At 36.7% G+C, this 23,685-nt stretch overlaps 1 protein-coding gene across 1 annotated transcript in view; it reads right to left on the bottom strand.

Moving 5' to 3' along the window:
• Positions 1–23,685, bottom strand: part of Sol1 — an 842,346-nt gene that overhangs the window by 458,161 nt on the left and 360,500 nt on the right. The window contains exons 5-6 of the mRNA XM_076526761.1: positions 14,695–14,851; positions 10,887–10,946 (exon numbers count right to left, since the gene is read on the bottom strand). Coding sequence (XP_076382876.1) covers positions 10,887–10,946; positions 14,695–14,851 — 217 coding nt within the window. The remainder of the gene's footprint in view (positions 1–10,886; positions 10,947–14,694; positions 14,852–23,685) is intronic.

Below are 23,685 nucleotides of genomic sequence, written 5' to 3'. Positions count from 1 at the left end.
AGTAGCTTCACACTGTACTACAAAAGTTTTAGGAGCGATAGTAAAGCGAGGGCACGAGACTGTCGGACGGAAACCAGATCCTTTTTGGAAAAGTTAGCGACTCGCGTCAGGTCCGGAAAATTGTGAACGGTACGTAACTATTAAAGACGGGTACAAGAGAGCGAGCCAGAATAAGGGGCACCATAAAAGAGAAGCTCGAAGCTGGTGCAAATTAAATTTTTAGGCGGGGCGCAACTCGCTTTATACATATACACGAAGCTCGCACGAAGCACGAATTTTCTAACAACTGCTGCAAAAAACATTATCTACAAATAATATTATATTGTTTCACTTTATTCTTTTACAATATCATATTATTACAATTACATTATATTATATTATTTATATTACAATTACATTATATTATATTATTTATATTACATATTACATTATATTATATTATATTATATTATATTATATTATATTATATTATATTATATTATATTATATTATATTATATTATATTATATTATATTATATTATATTATATTATATTATATTATATTATATTATATTATATTATATTATATTATATTATATTATTACATTATGTTACATTATATTACATTATATTATTATTATATAATTTTCATATTACTGTAATATTTTTTCATTAAATAATCTGTAGAAACAAGAATGAAATCAACTTTTATCGAACGCTTAAACAAATGAAAAATAAAATCATGAATTCTTAAATTTATCAAAAAAATACTTTTAATTTCCCCACATCATACGATTTATTTTCGATCGAGTGGCGTGCAGCGGCGTGCGCCATGTTTTCGGAGAGAAATTGAATTCAAAATGATTTACGTTTGTTTCACTGCAATTACGCTTTCCACCGAGGCTTAATTATCTGTAATTTTTGCCGCGTTGGAAATACTCCGATTCGTTTTGCTTTTATCGTTTTAATCGTGAAATTTTTCCGGATATCGACTGCGTTATTTATAAAATGAATCGGTCTTCGATGCGTATTCGACAAATGACGTTAGAGAAGATTGCAACGAGTACGAGGCAGCTGTTACCACAATCGCGACTCCGTTAATATTGACGACAGAAGAAATAAATTTGTATTTAGCCTGGTGGCTTGTCGAGCCGCTCCCGGCAAATTTCGCTGTTCATAAAGATTCGCAGTGCAACGAAAACATTCTAAAATTTTAATGGCCGTTCCACCGCGGGAGGCAAACGAACATTCAGAGAACACGGCGCCGAACACAAAACATTAATTCCAACGGAAACACAGCTAGGTTAATCGATTCAACGGAAACAGTGAAACGGACTCAATCAATTATCCTTTGTTGGCGAATGTTTGTGCTCAGCCGAAAACTCGTAACGATGCGATATTAGGACGGCCGCGCGAAACACGGAAAAAATATGCACCTCGCAGCCGAACTAATATTTGAGGGTCACAAATTTTCACGTTGCAGTAATTGCAGGTTTTTGTAGCTGCAGCTTGAATCGGCCATGAATCAACGGCGCCGTCGATATAAGCAAAACGGAAGTACCGGGACGCTCGTAAAATATTACGCGCTTCTAACAGCCACTCAAGTGAATTCGAAAAACAATCTATTCTAGCTGTGTATCCGTACGAAAAAAATCTTCCGGTGTCCCGTGAAAAATGCCGAACAAATAAGATAACGAGAGCGCTTGAAAAAATTCCATGGCTTTTAATGGAATCCCGGGGTTTGTCCGAAGCAGATTTATAGAACGCGTTGACAAAACGCGATTCCGTTACAAAAAGGATTAAACAATGAGAAAACAACTGTTTGATAGCACAGGTTATTAAACGATCTCTAGCATAAGTTTTAAAATAAAATGGTAAAATTCTTTCCTTTGTTTATTGTTCAACGAAGTAAATGCAGTTCTTTGTTTTCATCGAATCTTTCCGATAAACGTGCAATGAAAAATCGTGAAAATTTAGGAAGACGTATCAATACACGCTCTCATTTTGATGGATGAAAATAAAATAGAAAATGTAACGATTTCAATAAGTTGCAAATACTGCACGCAAGTTTATGCAGATTTTTATACTTTATAAAAGTGCGAAGGCAATAATAAAATATTATTACCAAAGTTAATGGTACCATAATTCAAACAGAAAAAAAACAGAGAAAAATATGTCGTATGAAATGAATGAAATTTCTACTGAGCCATTCATTCGATAGTGTAATATTAACTATTATATATATATATATATATATATATATATATATATATATATATATATAATAGTTATATATACTATAACTATTTATAGATACAACGATTCGTTGTTAACGATACGTTCCCCATGTTAAACGACATAAATTGTTATTTCAGAAGAGGAGAGCATTGTTGCACATGCACTGTAAATATGTTGCCTACGCTAAACAAAAGGTTCGTATAAATTCTTGATGGAAAATAGTATTTACGAACAATACCCTAAGGCGTGCGAGCTGAATTCTGAAAACTTGTTCCATCCTCCAGACGTCGGCAAAATATTGTCGTCGTGAAAGCCGATTATGCCTCGGACGATATTTCATTCTTTCTCTCCCTTGTCTTGCTTTCGTATTCCGACTTACGTAATAACGTAATACGATTTCAAAGTTGTTCATTACTTGCGTCCGCATCGAAAATTATAGTCATTTCGGTCAAAATACATTGCGGAAGAACGAGATGAAGATAATCTCACAGCGTATAAAATACGGGAAAAATTGTATACTTTGTCAACTGTAATAGTACAAATGGGATAGTGTAAAATTGAGTTGTTTAGAAGTGACCAAATAAATTGAATAATATAAAATGTTACTCAACATTTGTCCATAAGCAACTGCGTACACCAAAATAAGTCAAAAAATTATCTAATAAATTGCATGATTTCAAGTGTTGCCTCACACTTTTTGACAAACAAATGTCTATCATTTGTCTAAACCAAAGTCTAAATCTTTTTAATCGTTTAAAAAAGCTCCTGCACTATGCCTGAACGTAAACCATTTATTTAAACACATCTAAACTAAGTATAAATCCTGAACAATTATCGTGCGAATTAATTAAACACCAGTTGGAATATCTTTATTTCCAGCAATGCAAAAAGTGAAAGTACGAGCTCGTTTCCATCGAACTGAGAAAGATTAAAAAAAATCGACGACTCGTGAAACCAACAAATTGTTTAAATCACTGGCAACGGGATCAGCGAACGTACGAAGTTCTAAACGACTTTCGTATGTCATTCGAATGTTTTCGACGAAGCGAATTCGGTATTTAGAGCAGCCGAGGTGGCTGTAAACCCAGTTCCGCATCTTACACGTACTCTTGTCTTCGGAGAGCAGCAGAACGGCAATCGCATCCGCGCGTAATCGAATGGAACGAATCTCGGATGTTGAATTTTGATCGATGTTCACGGGTGTACGTCGAGCCCTAGCTGCCTGGCTAGACACAATGGGGACGAGTTGAACGGCGATACTGTTCACTCGGATTCAAGGTTCCGAAAGCTAGGAAGAGGTCAACTGCGGAATGAAATTAAGGAAGCTCGATACAGAATTAGGACAGAGTTTGAGGATTTATCAAGGATTAACTCCTGCACGGTGCAGCTGGAAGTCTCCGTGCACCTCTTGTTTCCCAAGTCGACCTCCCCATCACCATTCTGGGCTCTAAGTCTTCGCGCGGAGAGGAACTTTATGTGGGTTAAGTAGAATCATGGTCCGTGCCACGCTCAAAGGATTTAGGGGTCAGGTATAGCCGGGCACTACAGGATTTAAAAATGAGAATTCCCGTGGAAGTTACGTTCCCCGTCACTTCAATTGCCTATTGTGGCGAGGTTAATAACGACTGATGGTTCGAGCACCGTGTTAAATTCCAACGTTTTTACTGCCGTTCCTGAGCCACTATGAAAGAACTGCGCAGTATCCGGTATCCTCTCCTAGCCGGAATTAGGCGAACAGCTGCGGTATTTAGATAAATCGGTGCAGTCTTTCTTTTCGGGTTAAAACGAACTTCGGCTGTGTCTGCTTAGTGGTATCGCTAAGCTGCGGAAATTTCAGCGAATCGGGGCTTCTCCGGTCTTGACCGCTATGCAAACACGATTCAGCGGGAAACAAAGTTTCTGGAAATATTTTTCGGTCGTGTCTCTAATTCTTGTGTTTGGGATAATCGTATCCTCTATCGCGGTTAATTGATCAAACGTTGTTGATGCGTGAATGCAATTCGCTTTGTCATCGAACTAATACTGAATTATTATTTTGATTAAATGCTAATGATGACAACACGTTCAAGCTTTTATTTTCGATGCAAATGAAGCTGCAATTCGATAATTACTTGTTGGCAAATTAGTTTGCCGCAAACGTCGAATGCAACATTTTGCCGGGGGAATTTCGTAGAATAATTACAATGTAACATAATTGAAATGTTTCGATCTGCGCCACCGCGGCTTCTTCTTCCGACGCGGGAAAATGTTTATTACGGGGAAAACGGAAGGCAAATCGAATTGAACGTTACGACGAGGCGGATTGTTTCATCAGTTTGCGAAACGTTTAACATTCTGCAGCTACGAGATTTTACGGCGCTATCCAGTGAAGCAACTTCGGAAGACGAGGGAATTCATGATAACCTGTTTAAAGGGACTATAACAGAGCCCTCAGCATTACCACGTGACAGATTTATGCCCGTAATATCGAAAGCATTAGACGTTTGACATATTGGCCACCGTAAAGTTTGAAGAAGCGTAAGATTTACGTTTGATTCATGGCTGATAAGATCGCCGGACGTCAGCCCGTCGGACGAAAAAACGGAAAATCCCGCGCGGTTGTAATTACATCCATGAAATTGAACACTTTGGAACGGCTAGCAACGCGGGAGAACATGTATTAATTAGTTATTTAACACGTTCGCTATCAGCGTCACACACGTGTATCGACCGCGATTTTGTACTTTACGTAAAGAATATCAAATTAATTTTGAGAACGAGATTATTGAAAATTGTCACGCACAGCGTGATATTTAGTGAGTATTTTTTATCATGTTTTATGAGCGCATACGACGTATTTAATGAGACGAATACAATAAATATAACTATGCGAAAGAAATATAAATGAAACAGAACTTACACGGAAACATAGAAAAATTGAAAATTCCAGAGAAACTGCAGCTTTTCAGAAATGTAGTGCAAGTCTTTCCAAACATGAAACAATTTTCAAAGTACGCGGGAAAACGGTACAAGGTGCTAAAAAATTGTTAAATACAACGTTTCGCGATACTTTGTGCTCCACAATGTGGTTGCATGTGATCGAAAAAAAATGTTTCTTCCAAACAATTTAATAATAACCCGCTTCACTCCGTGTAATTTGCTGCCATGGTGCATGGTCAATGCACTGCCTTTCATGCCCGCATTGGCATTTAGGATTGTTTGTAATGCCTGTTCGAGCAAACCCTGGGAAAACCCGATTATAGTGACCCGATCAACATCTATTATGGTTTACGATTTGTGTTGTGAGATTGTTGGAAAATGTTGACTCCTTTAGTTAACTCTTTTTCGGTGATGCGACGCATCGACCTTATTCTTTCAACATCATTATTCTCTACCGATTCTACAAGAGCGGATTCTTAACCTGCGCCACCTAAGGATACATTCGGCCAGTTTCACATATCGGAGCAAGCTGGCCGGTCGATTTCGCACATCGGACAAATATATGGCGTACGTTATCGCTGTTCTACGAGGATTCTGGTTAGACAGCGTGGGAAAGGGCGGGCAGAGACGAAGGGAACGAATCTGTCCGAGGGTGTCGTTGTAAGGCGAAGTGGAGGGGGAAATAACGAAGAATACCGGACCAGTTCTCCACCCTCTCACAGGATTTCTCTCGCGATTGTTCGCCAGCTGCCAGAGTCAGCTTTAGGTGGCTTTATATCAAAGTTCCACGACACCGATGATGACGCCTACGTCGACGACTAGCGGTGATGTCGCCGTGCCTCGTCGTCGACATTATTACCGGTTCGCAAACATTTGGACAACTCTGATTAGTTTAGTCGTTCATTTTAGTTTACGCCCTTTCGTGCCCGTTTACGAGGTCTAGCGCGGCCGCGCGGTATATATTTATGCGAAATTTCGGCCCGTAATATCCTAAGTGAAACGCGCCACTATAATATTTGCGCAGAAGTGATACACGGCAACCCGTCTATGTAATCGCGCTGCTCTATTAACACAATGCGATTACGGCGAGCGTACGATTTCCCGATTGTTTCATACGTCCCTGTGTTCGCGACTGCGACAAACACGTCGCTGCAGACGTTTGCGCGAACATAATGGATTTTCGGAAGTTCGGATCAACGAGAAACTTCTTTCGCAACGGTTCCGTCGTGCTTCGAACGAAGCGGGGATTAGTAGATTTTTATGATAATAACTGCTTGCACTCGCTGCAAGATACACGAGCTGGATTGTTGTTTAATTTCTTGAATTTTTACTGCATCGAACTCGATCCAATGATTTTTGTCCTAAGTAAAACTCCGCTATCGAATCGTTCGATTGTCTAAAAAGTTCATTTCGTGTTCGACGAATGCGTACAATGTTCTTTAATTAATTTAGTGATCTATAAAGTATCCTATGCTTCATTTCATTGCTGATTCTATAGAGATCCTTCAACTATATCTATATTAACCGTAAAAGTTAACAATCGTATACATAAAGAAATATTTGTTTTATCTTGCGTCTTACATCGAACATGACACTTCAGCTACGTTGATGTTAAATGACACTTAACTCTTAAATGCATATTGTTGCCAATTATCTACATTCCAGTTCCACTTAATTTTATTCAAAAACCTGAGTATGTGCGTTTCCGAACACACGTTGATAACAATAGACAATAGACCATGTGTGAAATAAAAGACTTAACATTACTTTTGGCGAGTAAGTTTATGGTTTTTGACATTTGAATGTGGTGGGTGATAACTTCCAGGATGCAAAGGATTTTCACGGACTGAGTGCATCAAATGCAAGGTTGCTTTGTGTCACAACAAAAATCGCAATTGCTTTGCTGCATTTCATTTATAAATAATCTGAAAATTCCTATACTAATAGATAATATAAATACATGACCATTTGTTTACGTCTACAATAATTTTAGTAATAAACACATATTGCTGCCAAAAGTCTACATACAACTTTTTTTCAAAATAAATACTCAATATTATTACCTAAATTTTTTTATTTATTTTTTACGTAACCTATATATATATGACTACATTCCTATAAAAAACGATTTTTTAAAATTCAAAACAAAAAGGGTTTATTTTAAGGGTTAATGTTCAAATTTGCCATAAGTCAACTAGAAGACCAAATCCATTCTGAATTTCGAATGCATTTACTCCGAACGTTATTTTATATTTCTTTAGCAATTACACTATGTCCTCGTAACAGCAGCTCGAAATTGTTAGCTGTCATCGTTGATTTTCTGATACGACGAATGTTCTAATTTACTGTTACGAAACTGATCCGTCTTCTGTATTTTCGTTTCTATACGAAAAAGCATCGATCAAAATAGCCTAAACACGAGAGGCACGGATCAAAGGCTGAAGTAAAATGACTATCTCACGCGAAGCGATGTTATTTAAAAATCCGCTGGTACGAATAAAATAAGCGGGTTCGATGCGTGAGCAAGCACTAATGAAACGAAGATAAGCTTATCGAACACAATAAACCTTTGATATTCATAGAACACGCAGCAATTCGTATGGAAAATCAACTGGTTATTTAAACCTACAAACACTATCTCGCACAAACGTGCGGAGTTAATAAATTTCAAGATCAACGATACAATAAACTGAGATACTAAACGATCAGCTATAGGATATCAATTCCTAAATATTGTGAATTGTGTTCATCGCTGCCAGTATCTATGTGTCTTGAACTTTTAATTTGATCGAATGTTTCTTTCGTTCCTCATCGAAGGGTCTCATTATAAAAATAACAATTTATTGAGATTTTGTGAAATTTATTAGGTCGTCCGGAAAGTTGTTTTGTTCTTCCACGAGAAAATGAAAGACGACTTTTTCAACGTGGAAAGTAAAAAGATAAACTTTTTGACATTTTTCTGACAGCTTTCAAATCTTAGAAGTACATACTGTTTTTGATTGACAAAGTACTGAATCGAGTGCCTTTTTAACACCCATACAAAACGAAATCTTTTTGAAAAACGAAACAACTTTCCGAATGATTTGGAAAGTTAATAATGTAAAATAAAAATAAAAATGTTCCATGAGGGTAGTAACAAACAGGAATTAAATAAGAACACATTGTTTCTTTCAATAGTTTTGTTAATAAAGCTCGATTATAAATTTCGAAAATAATATAATAGTATCATTAAATTCTTCATGCGTCTTCACAATTTTACATTTCAACTTCTCATTTTTGCCATAGATGCATGAGATCCTAAAAAGAAACTATGTGTTTTGCGTCGTCTTTGGGCACTTGCGTAGATTAGAACACGAAACGAACCAACTAAATAAATCAGTGAACGTTACGCAAAATGCGTATAATCGAAATTAAAATTCATCACAATTTATGACCGCTACCGTGTATCCTGACTGTCGATTTCAACAACTTCCTCTAATCGTAAAGACGTCAAGATGCCAAGTTTACGGCTCTTTAGCGTTACCTTGTTTAGATCCCATTAAAGTTTAAATAAACGATTGAATGGAAAAAAAATATTAATCCCGGGAAGTTCATCGTGCACGCAAATCTCCATTGCGTGTTTAATCCACCTAAAGCCTTGGTCCCCTGGTCGATGAGGGGTTAGGCTATAGGAGGGGGGGGGGGGGGGGGGGGGAGTTGAGGTACCATCGAACTGTAACGAATACAATGTTCGGGCTCAGAGAACTTTTAAATAGAAAAGTTTCGTCCCGGCACTCGCGATCTTGCTACTCGTTATCGTGGCTCGTTAACTCGTAAACGTTAATAACCGACAGGCGTCGTAATTCACAATTAACCTAATAGAAGCACAACTGACGCAACCGTGGCTTTCATACGGGGCCATTGGTCTCTCGAAATTTATCACGCACTATAGGAAAACGGCGAACATCTATTAAACTTGCACGGACATCGAGCGGCGACCTGACAATTAAATTGTTTAATGGATGTGATAGAACGAGACGTGGTCCCTATTTTTCGGTACATTTGAAACGGACGAGGAGAAAAGTCACCAGAAATGAATCCATTATTACGTTTCATGCTCGTTTTAGACGCAGGTTGCATCGCTGTTTGCAACTCTGTCTAAAATAGCAATCAACCTACTAAATTGCTGGGTACTAAATTGATCTCACAATTAGCGTTGAATTGGATCACGATAGTCTCCCAGGCAGAAAATACCTCTCGCAGATAACTGGTTCAGATTACATCCACCATAAAGGCGGGTCTAAGGACAGCAAATTGGTATAAACGTTGTTACTGTACGCTGCTCCAGGCGTATTAAAATAATTAATCGTTCGCACTAGTTCGCACTTCTCTATATTATATTATGAAATGTATGCTGGATTGAATTTTGTTACGCACGTTGTGTAAAAGAAAGATGCAGGTACGAACTAAATATTATACGAAGCTTTTATCTGCGTCGGCTGTTACACTAATTACGAGTAGCCTGCGGACGTTGTTTAAATACACCACCGTGGAAGCATCAGAAATGTTCAAGAGATATTAAAAGCATAAATAAATTTCTACTTAAACCAGTTGCAGAAAACTTTTCAGCATGCAGGTTGATTACGTTAATCACCTGTTCCTTATTTTGCATAATATTATTTTATATAGTTTCTAAATTTAGTTCGATTGTTTCTCCGCTCCATTCTCCGCGAAGAATTTTCGACCGCGAAATATCAGTTCGGGCTACGCGAGCAAACATGCGATTTTCGAATCCAAAGCCTCCGCGCGTCCGTTCACGCGAGAAGTTGTACACGTGCGGCTCTCGGCCGGAAGAAATTTCATAAATTTCGCGCCGGCACTTTATTCCGATCGTATCGCGTTTTGCAACGCGCGCCTTTTGACGCGACATAGTTTTGTATGTTATAAATCGGCGGTCCTCGACCATAGTTCATTTCACGGTGCTTTCTTTACCGCGTCGCGCCGGAACAGCTCGGGCCATACTTTCCGAGTTCGTGTCTTTGATCCTCTATGTTAAATCTTTCTCCTTTACGTCCTCTCTCTCTCTTTCTCTCTCTCTCTCTCTCTCTCTCTTTCTCTCTCCCTCTCTCTCTCTCTTCCTCCGCCAGGTTTAAAACTTGCTGAACTCAATTTCTGTACGGGATATGGGACGGATATACATACAAGGGAACTCCTTAATTCAACATACTGTGACATGCACGTATCACATTCGAGCAAATTTTCTTTCGAATGGAAATCTCAGTCGATGTACAAAATGATTCATAATGTCAGATCGTCGCTCCAGTATTTCGTAATAAGAGGGAGGCGGATAGAAGACGTGGAAACGTCTAACTGATTTCGCTGTACCGTGGATATTTATGGATTTACTTAATTCCGTAATGCAAAATAAAATTGAATGAAGGTTTCACTTACTAAAGTTTCATACAACGCATTAGTCAAATGAAGAGTTTAATCAAATTTAGTTCCAGATATTGGTTAAACGAAGATATTAATCAAGTCTGGTACGAGTAATTCGTTGAACGAGAATTTTAGTCAAATTTGATATCGTATATTAGATAAATGAAAATTATGTTTAAATATGGTTGCATATATTAGCTAAACGAAGATTGATCTATAGAATTTTCATTTGGAAAGTCATGAGAAATAATAGCTTCGATCTATTCTAATGGGGTGAAAAGCAAGCGAGCAATTTCCTAGTTAACTCAATGTAATCAATAACTTAAAAACTCACCTCAAATCTCCTTTTTGTAGAAAGATTTCCTCGAAAACTAGTCGAATCCTCTCCTTCATTCTGTAACAGAATAATTTTGTAAATGTCATTTCTAGCATCGAAGTTTAATAAATGGTTGAACAATTAAAAATCTAAGATCAATTTTGCGAATCGAATAAGCAATCGATCGTTCTATTAATATCAATAGCTTCAATTTAAAATAGTAGACGGATTAAAAGAACTTAAAACTGTCATTATATTATTTTTAATCGAATAAAATTGTTTAAACAGAATTAACTCTTTATTTAGTTTCTGTTTTTTGCAGTTGACGTGGACAATTATTATTTTGCATAAGAATCCGCGCCGTCAATTAATAATAATATCATCGAAATACTCAATTCATTTATCTCAGAAGGACGCGATAATCTTCGAACAACATCGCACGTTCTACATTAATTTATCAAACGAACCTTCGACGACTCTAACAGGTTGATTTGCGCCAATATTTGCGTACACGTCAGATTTCTTTAAGCGTGTACACGGTCCGATTAATTAACGGCGGAACGAGTAACGAAGCAGCTTATGGTGTTAACGTTGTGACAGCTAGAAACGCGTACCGAACGGAATGTGCATGCGTGGATACGCGCGCATTCGTCAGGTTTATAGTTATGCGCCGAGCGTCGCACCGCCGCGCCGTAAATGCTGGGCATACTGAAGTGCAAACGCAACTTTGATACAATTACTGCAATTAAGCGGAAGCCACAATACTACGGAAATCATATCTGCATATTGGCTTCGCGCCCCGATTAAATTTACTGCGCGCGAACGACCTTCTTCGACCGCAGAAATCATTATTTCTGTTAGTGCACAGCACTAATGTCTTTATGACCCGGACATGCCTAGCCGGCTGTTTTTTGAGACCAGGTTTTTGGGACTTCGCTTCTCTCGGTCTCGATGGCCGGGACTAGTCATAAAGAAGGACAAGTTCCGAAGGGTCGGCCTGACATTGTTTTATGACAGTCATGCCTGGAGGAACTTTCCTGTCTTTGCCGGGGCCTTGCGGCCGTCTGCTTTGGAACGAACTCGCTGATTGGCTATTGCCAAAATCGGGCAGGGTCAATCGACGAATATTGTAGGTGCGTTGGAGGGATGGCAGTCTACTACGAGGGTGGCTCAAGGGGGCTCAATACAAAATAGCAGGCAGAATCCGGTTCTTTATTTTATACAGTCCACAAATATAGCGTCATAATTCGTCGCTATTATTGGCGACGCTGTGACGCCCCAACAATTTCTAATGGTCACTAGACATTGTAGCAAGACTCGCACCACGATAAATTCATCATTTCTTACGTTCTCACGCACACATTCTATAAATCTTTCCTGAATACGCATAGATTGCAGTCCATGTTAATTTGTTTACTTCCAGTTACGACGATCATTAGATACGTAGATCAAATAAATATGCAGAATAGACATAAACTCTGTTCTAAAAATGAATGTGAAATTTCATAGCATATTTGCTGCACGATTTAGATTTACATTTCAAATGCAAGATATTATCTAAGAGCCCAGAACAAACAGGCTGCAGATATACATATATGCAAAATCAACATTTTAATTCATCAAGTTCGTTCTTTATTAAATAATTCCAGTGAGCTCAAAATGTAGATATCATCCTAAACTATTTCAATCTTCTGACTGCTTCAAATTTTACCTATCCACTCTTATAATAAATGCAAAGTCCAATAATAAATATAGAAATACTATATCTGAATTTTCATATTATCATATACTATTCGATATTTCTTTTACGATTAAACATATTAAACATTTTTGTATGTAATAATACGTCATGGAGAAAAATTGCTCTGCACAACTTATTTCATCGTTTCAGCACGCGTGTTTAGTTGGAGATTCGGTACATTTTTTAACATAATTATAGGACATGGATAAAAAAACAGCACGGCGTCTCGTTCGAGATTTGATACATTTTGAAACATATTATAAGATATAGATAAAAAATGTCACGGTGCCTCGTTCGAGATTTTATAAGAGACGTGGATGAGAGCTGACACGGTGTTCGTTCGTTGGACAAAGGTTAACTTAACACTTTGTTAAATAATTCGCAGCGAGGAGCAATCTAAGAACTGGAAAGTTCCAAGGTCTGGCTCGCGCGTCTTTTGTGAACCACATACCGGGCCAGCATCATCTATCAGCGTCTTTTAGCAAGTAGTCGCACAGTTATTTCAAAGATCCGGCCTTAAGAATACCAGCAGTTCCGGCATCCCCGTGCCAACATCTCGTCCCCTCTTCTTCGCCCTGTCCGGCCTTTTATGCGGTTAGAACGAAAACGCTCGGCAGACCTCGGCATAAACTTTCGACAATCAACGTAACAAGGAGCGGAGATGAGAAACAAGGAAAGTTACGTCGGTCAGGAAGCCGGAAAATTTCTAGTGACAAGAGAGAACTGTCGCGGCGGTGTAACAAAATTATATCAACGAGAAATGGCTATTTAAATGGAGTTTAGGTGGTGACAAGACAGATTTAACTTCGACGATCATTTCTGTGGATTTTATCATTCGTACTTTATGTCGATTCTGTCGAGCGACCACGGTGTGCAATCTGGACAAATTGAAAATTTCATCCTCCGATCACGGCAAACGTGGAATTCGTGTTCTAAATGTTTTGTCAAATTTAGCGAAAGAAAAGTAAATATAAAGAACTTCAAATTTTATATTTAAAAACATTTATATCCTTTTATCTGCGTAATTAATGAAACTAGCAGCCGATTTCGTACCGAAAAATAATAAAGCACGCTTCATATTCTTTTTTGAGTAGAATATCTGGCACGTATTTCTTCGTCGACGATTAATAACGATTCAAGAACGAAAACAACAATTTAGGGATGCAAACGTAATTTCATAAAATGTCTCAAGAAGTATTACAGATGAACAAAGTATCGAAATTTTTTTCGGAATATTCAAATTCGGATTGTAAAGATACATTTATCAGTTATTTATTCAATATATGTATCACTTGCAGCAAATATTGCAATTTTAACCAAAAATATTGCGATTTTAGCCGGAACCTTTTGTTCACACGCTGCAACGGTTCGTTAATGCTGGAATCAATGGACAATTAAAAATTTATTGCCGGCACTATTGGATGTATTTTTCGATTCAGTCTGATTTCAAAAATATGGTCTCGTAATTCTAATGTGTAATTTATCGGATAATATTTACACTAAATAAATACCGGGTAATAATTTTTAATTTACGATTATTCAGATTGTAAAGATACATTTACGAATTATTTATTTAATATACGCGTCACTGGCTACAAATATCGTTAAAAATCAAAATTGTCACTTTCATAAACTAGCATGAAACAGCTGCTCTTTTTAGTGCTCCGTAAATCTAGTGTCAAGTCAACCCAAACATCGAATGAAAATTTTGCCACAGTCGATCACCGTCGACTATCAAGCCACCACCGAAAGTGTTAAACTTCAAAGCGCTCGAGTTTAAAGAGGAGTGGTAGCTGAACTACCCCTTTAACCCTCCGGTAAGACAGAGTACGCGAGTGATCAGTCAAGAACAATTTGAGGTCGGGCAACGACTGCGATCTTTATCGCGTAGACGAAGACGAAAACGAAGACGAGGATATCGCGGCACGGATGTTAATTAACTGGCAACCGGATTACGGATTGGAGCCGTTAAATGCGCGAGAACGCTAGATATATGGCGCGACTCCGAGATTGGTCTCGGGATGCATTATATATGGATTATGTCGGGATCAGTTTGCGAGCTTAATAGTAGGTCAGCCTAGTTACCTTGCCCGGAAGAGGTACGAGCACCGGATGTTCTTTGGGTAAGAGGACGGGTACCGTGGCGAGTAGAATCGTCCGTACTGCGGCGTTGACTGTGAACTGACAAACTCGAGGTCGCACATCGTGCCAGGAATCAGCACGCCGTCCGTCTCGAACAATCCTGGAACAGAAACGAGTGATAAATGGTCAGGTGGGAATGCATTTCTCCCGCTTGTCTACCTCGCTGTCCTATTTTTTTTTCTTCCTCCCGTCTCGGGGAACTTCTCGAGGAGATTCTGAATACTTCGGGGACAGGCTAAACTTGAAGAATGATACCCGGTATCGTGACTGTATTTTTGCCGACACACCGTAAATACTGCACCGTCGTGTAACACGCTGGATAGGAACTCGTGTGCACCGATGCTACGTTAATTTTGTTGGAAGCAAATTTACAAGACTTAATAACGCGTTCAGGATGGATAACGTACTCTGTGCAACATCGTTGATGTTAATACGGATCAATCCTTAGCACACGGATGATTTTTCTGATCAATGTTGCATAGATTCTGATTTTGCTGTACACAGCTGAATTCGAATAAATATCATCGTACTGCTGTGAGATTTGATTGGAATTAATAAATAGAAGATTTTGTGCATTTGTTTATGTGCATTTGTTTATGTGCATTTGTAATCATGTGTACATGATTACCTTACAGTATGAAAAAGAAATGTAATTGAAAGGAAATGACACTTTGACATGGATATATAGTTCTTGGAGTGAGCGTTAGTTACACAAATATTGGCCCGCAATGAATGTTTTTTTGATATCCACAGGTTCTTTTAAAGTCGAAAATCATCAGCAAAGAATCGTTCATAAAATTGTTCAAGAACTAAAGTAATCTCTACTAAAGTAAACTTCCAATAAATAAAGAGTTAAAAATATTTCTTACAAAACGATTTTTAGAGAGAATTGTGTTCATGTACGTTCCGTGACTAATATTTGTAAAACGAATATCGAGGACAAAAGGAATACAGCGATACAGTGTTCTTAATTTAGTAAATGGTAACTCCTGGTCGGAGAGAGCAATCGATGGAATAGAAATCTAATATCCGTCCCAGAGCAAATAATTCTCTCATCGAAATATGAAATATTTGTTCGAAAATAGCAATTGAGATGGATATTCGCAATGCGCAGTGGGAGCCGGATGAATTGTAAAGTTTATTGTGTTCTAAACAATCGCTTGAGATCCTTGTAATTCTTTACCGGAAATCAAAAGCAGTTTAATAGCTATGAAAAAAAATACCTTCACTTTGCGTCTTACATTTTTCGAATAAATATTGTTTACATCGATTGTTAGATAACTTGAAAGTTTATTTATTATGTCTGCTTTATAATAGACTATATTTCGGTTAATAAAGCTAAGTTTGATAAAAGCAATATAATAGCTATGAAAAACAATACCTTCACTTTGCGTCTTACATTTTTCGAATAAATATCATTTACATCGATTGTTGGATAACTTGAAAGCATACTTATATAATATAATAATATTTATATAATATAATATAATATAATATAAATTTATATAATATAATAAAGCAGATATAATAATATATTGAAAACATATATATTATTATATCTGCTCTATAATAGACTCTGTTTCGGTTAATAAAGCTAAGTTTGATATTCACCTAACACATAATTTCAAAAAAGAGCTATAATTAATTCCAGGCTATTCCGATTCTATAAATAGCTGAAACTCTTTACGAACCGACTAAAATAATTGGTCTTCGAGAACATGTTACTCTTGACCTGACGTATTATAAGTTAACTGTAAGTTAGTTTAACTTTCATCGTTAAATAGTGAACGCCGAGAGGAAAATCTATACCGGCTCCTTATGGTTACGTTCGGGGAGACCTTTGGACCTTTGGAACGCCGAGCGTTGAGTACATGTTCGTTTATAATTTCTTGCTGGAAGTGAAATCCCAGAAATTTCTTCATAACCGGTAGGAAGGCAGAAAATGTTTTGCTATTTCGCAAAGTAGATTTCAAACTTATAATGTATGCGAAAGACGTTTGCCTGGCAGTCTCGTGTACAGGGTGTTCCAGAAGTTGCGACACCGAATACGGTACATCAAAGAAATAAGGTGAAGACGTACATATTCAAATCTTTTTATACGCTCATGTTTTCGATTCATTTTAAACCTAGGATCTTCTCCTCCATGTTCATGCCGCAATTGTTGTAACGTCTTGTGTATTATAAAATTTATATTAAAAATAAATTTGTACCAGAAAATTCGCGTTCAGTTTGAAATTCGGCATAGTAAACTAAATAATATCACACGTTTCTGATTTAACGCCGTCGCGATTTGCAATACTCCGATTGACAGGTTCAATCAAATTCAATTCGACCCGATATTCCACTACCACGACGACAAAAAGCTAATCCCGTGATAATCCAGAATTTAAAGGAAGCTAATGAAATTAATAGAAGGACGACTGATAGAACGGTCTAAAGTAATTTCCGCTGACCTGCGCGAGATCAATATCAATTTAATTGTCCACTTCGGAACGTTATTAAAGCTTCAGAGAATTGATAGAGCTGAAGCTCTCCATCACTTCCGGCTGCCTCCGTCGCTTTGTATTTTGAGAAACACCAGGAATTTCGAAATCCCTCAAGTCCGCGTCGAACAGTTAAAACTCGCCTGAATCCGGAACACCGCGTGTTATGTCTTTTCCAATTCCCACGCAACCCATATCGCGTATACTCGGCGCACTCTATGTCCCATATAACTTCGCGGAATTTAGGGTTTCCGTAACCAATATCAGTTCCCAATCTCCGCGGAAGCGTTCGATAACTCAGAACGTAACATATCTGCAGTCGTTCGAATTTAATTAGTATAACTTACGGCGCGGCTTTACGACATTGAACGTACCGAGGACTAAAAGCAAATGGCACCTTCGAAAAATCACATGATGCATTTAGATTCTGCGCGACATTTATCGCAGCATACAGCGGGTGGACGCCTTTTAAAACGAAATACGGCGATGTCTCCCTAATTGACGCTCGGATTGTCCACAAAAATGGACAATTTGGGAAGGGGAGATATTTATTTTATTTTTAGATTATTCGAGCCTTGCGACTCGTTTTTGTAGTTACCGATTTTCAACAATTATAAAAACGAGCTGCGAGGCTCGAATAATCGTATCTCCTCTTCCCAAATTGTCCATTTTTGTGGACGATCTGAGCGTCAATTAGGGAGGCATTACCGTAACTTTTCACAAATTGGACCAAACGAGTTGAATTTTTCTCGAGCTGTCAAGTGCGTAAAACAATTTTTACGAAAATGGTAATTCGATGGATGACAAAACGATTGTTTAAATCGCGTTATTCAACTTTTTAATCTCAACGTATAACGAGAATCGAAATCATGCATTTTTGATCGTGAGTCGTGAAAAACTGAGGTATGTAAATCTTCAATTGTTTGTAGCTATGGATCGTGTTTCAGGCACCAATGTAATGCGCATATTTATTATTCATCACTGCTTCTATAAAATGTTTACTAATGAAGTGTTTAGGCTTCCACTCATGAAAATGGATCGGATAATACTTCGCCAACTATAAAACATACATCTAATATCAAGTGCCATTAAGAGCATTAATGCACCGATCGCTAAAAGTCCGATCTCATTTCGATGAGAAAAAATTCTCGTTGTCTGTTTATTCGAAAATTGAATGTTAACGAAATATTCCGGAACGAAATTATTAATTCAGTGACCACCACAGATGATTTATTTAAATACAGACCAACTAAATTCTGCAATGCATTATTATTGTAGTATATTCGAACGAACTGAACGTTACCGTGATTTTCCACTAATTAGAAAGCAGAATAGAATTATTAATGCGCATCGTATAAGTCCGGATTTTGTTTTTGTAACAATTTTCCCGCTTGCCGGCTGATAAATATTTACCAAATGCTTCATTATTTCGTTATCTTTTATAAACGGTCACCGGCGATTCGATAACACTGATGATGACGGACAAATAAAATTTCACGTGCAGCCGGCTTTATTCATTGATTAACGCGCATCTCGGTTTCGTTTTAAAGCAGAGGGTCGCGGCGGAATCGCTCGCAATGATTGCGCATATTTCGGCGAGATTTATTTGTTCAGTCGATTTATTAAACACGCGTGCGGCAAAGCCGAAACGTTCCGCGTCATTGTCGGCGAACATATTCGGATTGCGTGGATCCCGAACACGCGCGGCGCGGGGAATTATTTTTCTCTGGAACAGATACAGTGTAATTTAAAATTAAAGCCGGACAATGAAAAGCCCGGGGAAATAACAACGAGCGCGGAGAAGTCGAGGATATTCCGGGCAATTCCAATTTCGTTGCAAATACATAGATCCGGAAAAATATTCGACCGCTTCGGGTTCGATTAATTTGTCAAATTATTTCTCATCTTTATTATTCCGTTAGAATCCGTTCCCCAATAAAGAGTACGGTATTTATTCACGGGCAATCGTGATAATAATCGCCCGCGCGATAAAGCAAAATAAGAAGTAATTATGGGTCTCGATCGCGGTGTTTCGTTTACGAAAATTGTCTGTTTCGTTATCCACGGTGAATACGCGTAATTTATCGCTAATATTTTTACGCCCTTAATGGTCACGCGATATTTAATTCACACCATTCGATATTTTAAATTGTTATTCAATCTATTAATTTGAAATATAGGATGCGCTAGCACGTAATCCGCGAGCTTTCTTTTTATTGGTACAATAAACATAGTTAGTATTGTACCTCCTTTTAATTAATAATTGTATTGTCGTTTTCTAATTTTATTTACGCTCGAACTTTTGAGTGAAATTTATGCAGTTGTGCACCGTATATTTATTTTTTAAGAACATCTTCGGTAATGTATTTAAATAGTATATTATTTTATATTATTATATATTTTATATTATATATATATATATATATATATATATATATATATATATATATATATATATATTAAAATTGTTCGGGAGAAGAAGTCCTACTTATCACAATTTTTTAAATATATTGATATATATATGATATATATACAATTGGATTGTAAAAGTATATTATTTTACAATCCAATTGTATTTTAAGTTCGCATTGTTCGAGCAAGTTATAAGGTTAATTAATCGCAGTTTCTGTTAAAGATTATGAATGAATACGTTCAAAAAAATTTTGATAAGTAGGACTTCTTCTCCCGAACAATTTTAATAAACGACTGTGCTATGTTCAATAATTTCCTGATCGTGCAAAATGTTATTGAAGCTTCTACCGTAGTTTACGCGACCTAGTTTCATTTACTGCAAGACAATGGTATACTCTGTTTAGTTGTCACGTTACTGGTAATGCGTAGGTGTCTCGGTTAATTAGATAATCGCGTGATAATAAGGAAAGGGGTGCTAGGTGCTTGCGGCTGTGTTCGATGCAATATGACAGACCGCAACTACTTATCTTGACAAATGGCGATTATCTGCTTTAGCAACGCTTGACTGACGTAATCGGACTGTTACATAATGACATGTCAACGCCCAAATCTGGAGAGGCCTCTAATTGCCGGATTCGCGCATCGAAATAATTGGAATTTGATTTTATCGTTGAACGCCGGATGACTTTTATCGTATTGCCGTGTGAAATTTCTACTAATTATGGACGCGTTATACGTCGATGGTAATTAATTCATGATTCACGTAACCGGCCAATAATTCAGCATCATCTGAATTATTATCTCCTCGTGGAATACATAATTACTGTTAAATACAGATCAACTCTTTTACAGTCGATTACAAAGTGCGCCGCCGCTAAATGTAATTATTTCACACACCGGATTACTATAATAATCTATTAGCGTATTATGTAACCGTGCACTTAATGGCTCTGTCACCAAAGTGTCCATGCCTGTTTATTTCACCGTGTGATTTCTCATCGTGATTCCATGGAAATTAATGACCGATACAGTTGTTTACATACTCGTTGCTCATAAAAGCATCATAATAGTAATCGTAATGGACAAACTGCGAATAAAGATGTTCTGCTTCGATCGCAATATAGTTGATAGTTGTAACACGTTGCGGATAATGTAATAGAATTCTTCTTTATTAGCCGGACGATTTAGGTACTCGCGACATTTAGATATTTGAAGGAATTTCGCTAGATAATTAATTCGACTGTATATGCTCGATATACTCTATAATTCATGACTCAGCAGCAGGCATCTCTTTGAACTTATCCAGGAGAGAGCATAGTGCTTGCGGAAGTGCTATTCAGCTTCCAACACAGTCGTAAACTCGCTCAGTATAAAATAGCCCGGGCAATCTGCTGCCAAAACATTCATAAAATACGTTGCCTGCTATGCCATGTCTCAAACTTCGACGAAATTGGTTAGTACTACTAAAGCTAAATGTTATCGAAGTTATTCAATAAGATGTAACATAAACTGTGACACAAAGAATATCAATCCACAATGTCTTTCAAACGTTCATTATGCTTTTAGGTTATAATAATATTTATTATAAGGACGGTACAAGAGCGAATAGTGATTAACGGAAAATGAAACGATATGAGAATGAAATTATTATGAGGAAGAAGAAAAACATCAGAAGATTATAAATCAGTATATGTATATGACAAGAATAGTTAATATATCAGAAGATTATAAATCAGTATATGTATATGACAAGAATAGTTAATATATCAGAAGATTATAAATCAGTATATGTATATGACAAGAATAGTTAATATATCAGAAGATTATAAATCAGTATATGTATATGACAACAATAGTTAATATATCAGAAGATTATAAATTAGTATATGTATATGACACAACAATAGTTAATATATCAGAAGATTATAAATCAGTATATGTATATGACAACAATAGTTAATATATCAGAAGATTATAAATTAGTATATGTATATGACAACAATAGTTAATATATCAGAAGATTATAAATTAGTATATGTATATGACAACAATAGTTAATATATCAGAAGATTATAAATTAGTATATGTATATGACAACAATAGTTAATATATCAGAAGATTATAAATCAGTATATGTATATGACAACAATAGTTAATATATCAGAAGATTATAAATTAGTATATGTATATGACACAACAATAGTTAATATATCAGAAGATTATAAATCAGTATATGTATATGACAAGAATAGTTAATATATCAGAAGATTATAAATCAGTATATGTATATGACAACAAATAGTTAATTGATCGAGGAAAGGAGCATCGTCGAACACCTGGAGGAGGTTATAATTTAATAACGTTCTTAGGATTACCTGGTCAGGATTGTTGATCATGGGAAAGATGGATGGTTAGTTGGATGGTTAATACTTTCATATTTAATTAGTATGTTCAATATAAATCATTATTTACTGTATAATATGCGCTCTTTGTCACGCAGGATGCACTACTTTCGAACACGATGAATACCATCGACAGTGGACAGTAGATGGCAGCACATTGCAACTCGTAGAATGGTAAGTTACAATTAAACTGTATAATATAAAATGATATATTACAAATGATTATTGTGTTTAGCTCTTCTAATTGGTAACTGGATACCTGGGTGCACATTTACTATAATTCATTTAATAATTTTTTTTTATCCTCCCAAAAATGTAAAACCCTCTTAATGTCAATTCTTTAGAGTTTATTACATCAAGTTAAAATTTTAGAATAAAGATTTATACAAAGAATCTTAAATTAAAGAGATTGATATTGATACAGATTCTATGAAACAAACATCTTTAACCCTATGCTGTTGAGAGGTGACTAAAAAAAAAAAAGAACTTGTCACATCAGGTCTCAAAATAATTTGAATACTATACAATTTGTTTATATTTTTAAAAACTGTTAGAAGTGTAACTGTTGCAAATTATTTGAGTTAAATTAAATTAAAAGCGATAATGCACTTGGAGAGAATATGTCTCTAAGACTACGTTAAATTTATTTGTACATGCTATAACGAAATATACAACTAATAGTGAACTGAATAACATCTGAAAATTTAATAATATTCATTTGAAGATATTTGAAATAGAAGTATCTACTTTTAACAAATTTAAATTTGTTGCCAATTGCATCAGATTTATACAATGGTCGAAAAATCGTTCAATATTTTTGAATTAAATTAAGAACGATATTGCAAATGAACAAAGTTCATTTACTCATATATGCTGTATAATTGTAACAGAGTTGCAATCTTGGTTTGTAACTGTTGAAACAGGAAGAAAGAGAATAAAAAATACTGATAAAGTCACACGGTGTTAGCTATAACAGAAAACAGTATTCAATTTGACGCTTCATTTGCACTTAAGGCGATAAAAAACGTAGCTAGTGTTTTTGATCGAATTGTGTATGTTTTACTACGTATAAATGTTTCTGTTATTTTATAATATATATCCGAATATATATGTTTATAAATGTTTCCGTTATTTTGTCCTTGGAACGCGAATTGCCATGGAGTTTCTCAATCGACACGTGATATTTCACGAATTTGGTAAAACCGGCGTATTGTTCTATAAGCGAAACGATGGTGAGTGAGTCGCAATTAACTCGTGTACCAGTTTCGATGCACCGGTAGACATCTACCGTCCCGCGGAACAATGCTGTCATAAACCGCGGCCCCTGCGAGACACCCTGAGCGATCGACACGGCCAGTTCTCGGAATCGGTCCCTTAATTAGGTCGAACTGTCCCGCGACCGATTCGTCCTCGAGGAATTGTCGCTTTTCACCTCCAGGAAATAATTGACCAATCATCGCGTGTAGATTTCGCTTTTCATTCGACGACCCGTGACACAAACTTCATCGAAAAATCGACCAATGAAGAACGCCGCGGCGCACGGGATCACGAGAGGAGCTGTTGGTCGTTTCGAAAGTAAGATATTGATCATTTCATCCTTTCGACGTATGTACAACTTTATAAGGACTTTTTCAAGA

The sequence above is a fragment of the Megalopta genalis genome, chromosome 15, assembly GCF_051020955.1.
Source record: "Megalopta genalis isolate 19385.01 chromosome 15, iyMegGena1_principal, whole genome shotgun sequence".
Taxonomy (NCBI): domain Eukaryota; kingdom Metazoa; phylum Arthropoda; class Insecta; order Hymenoptera; family Halictidae; genus Megalopta; species Megalopta genalis.
Note: the sequence above shows the minus strand (reverse complement) of the source record. Positions and strands in the feature narration are given on the sequence as shown.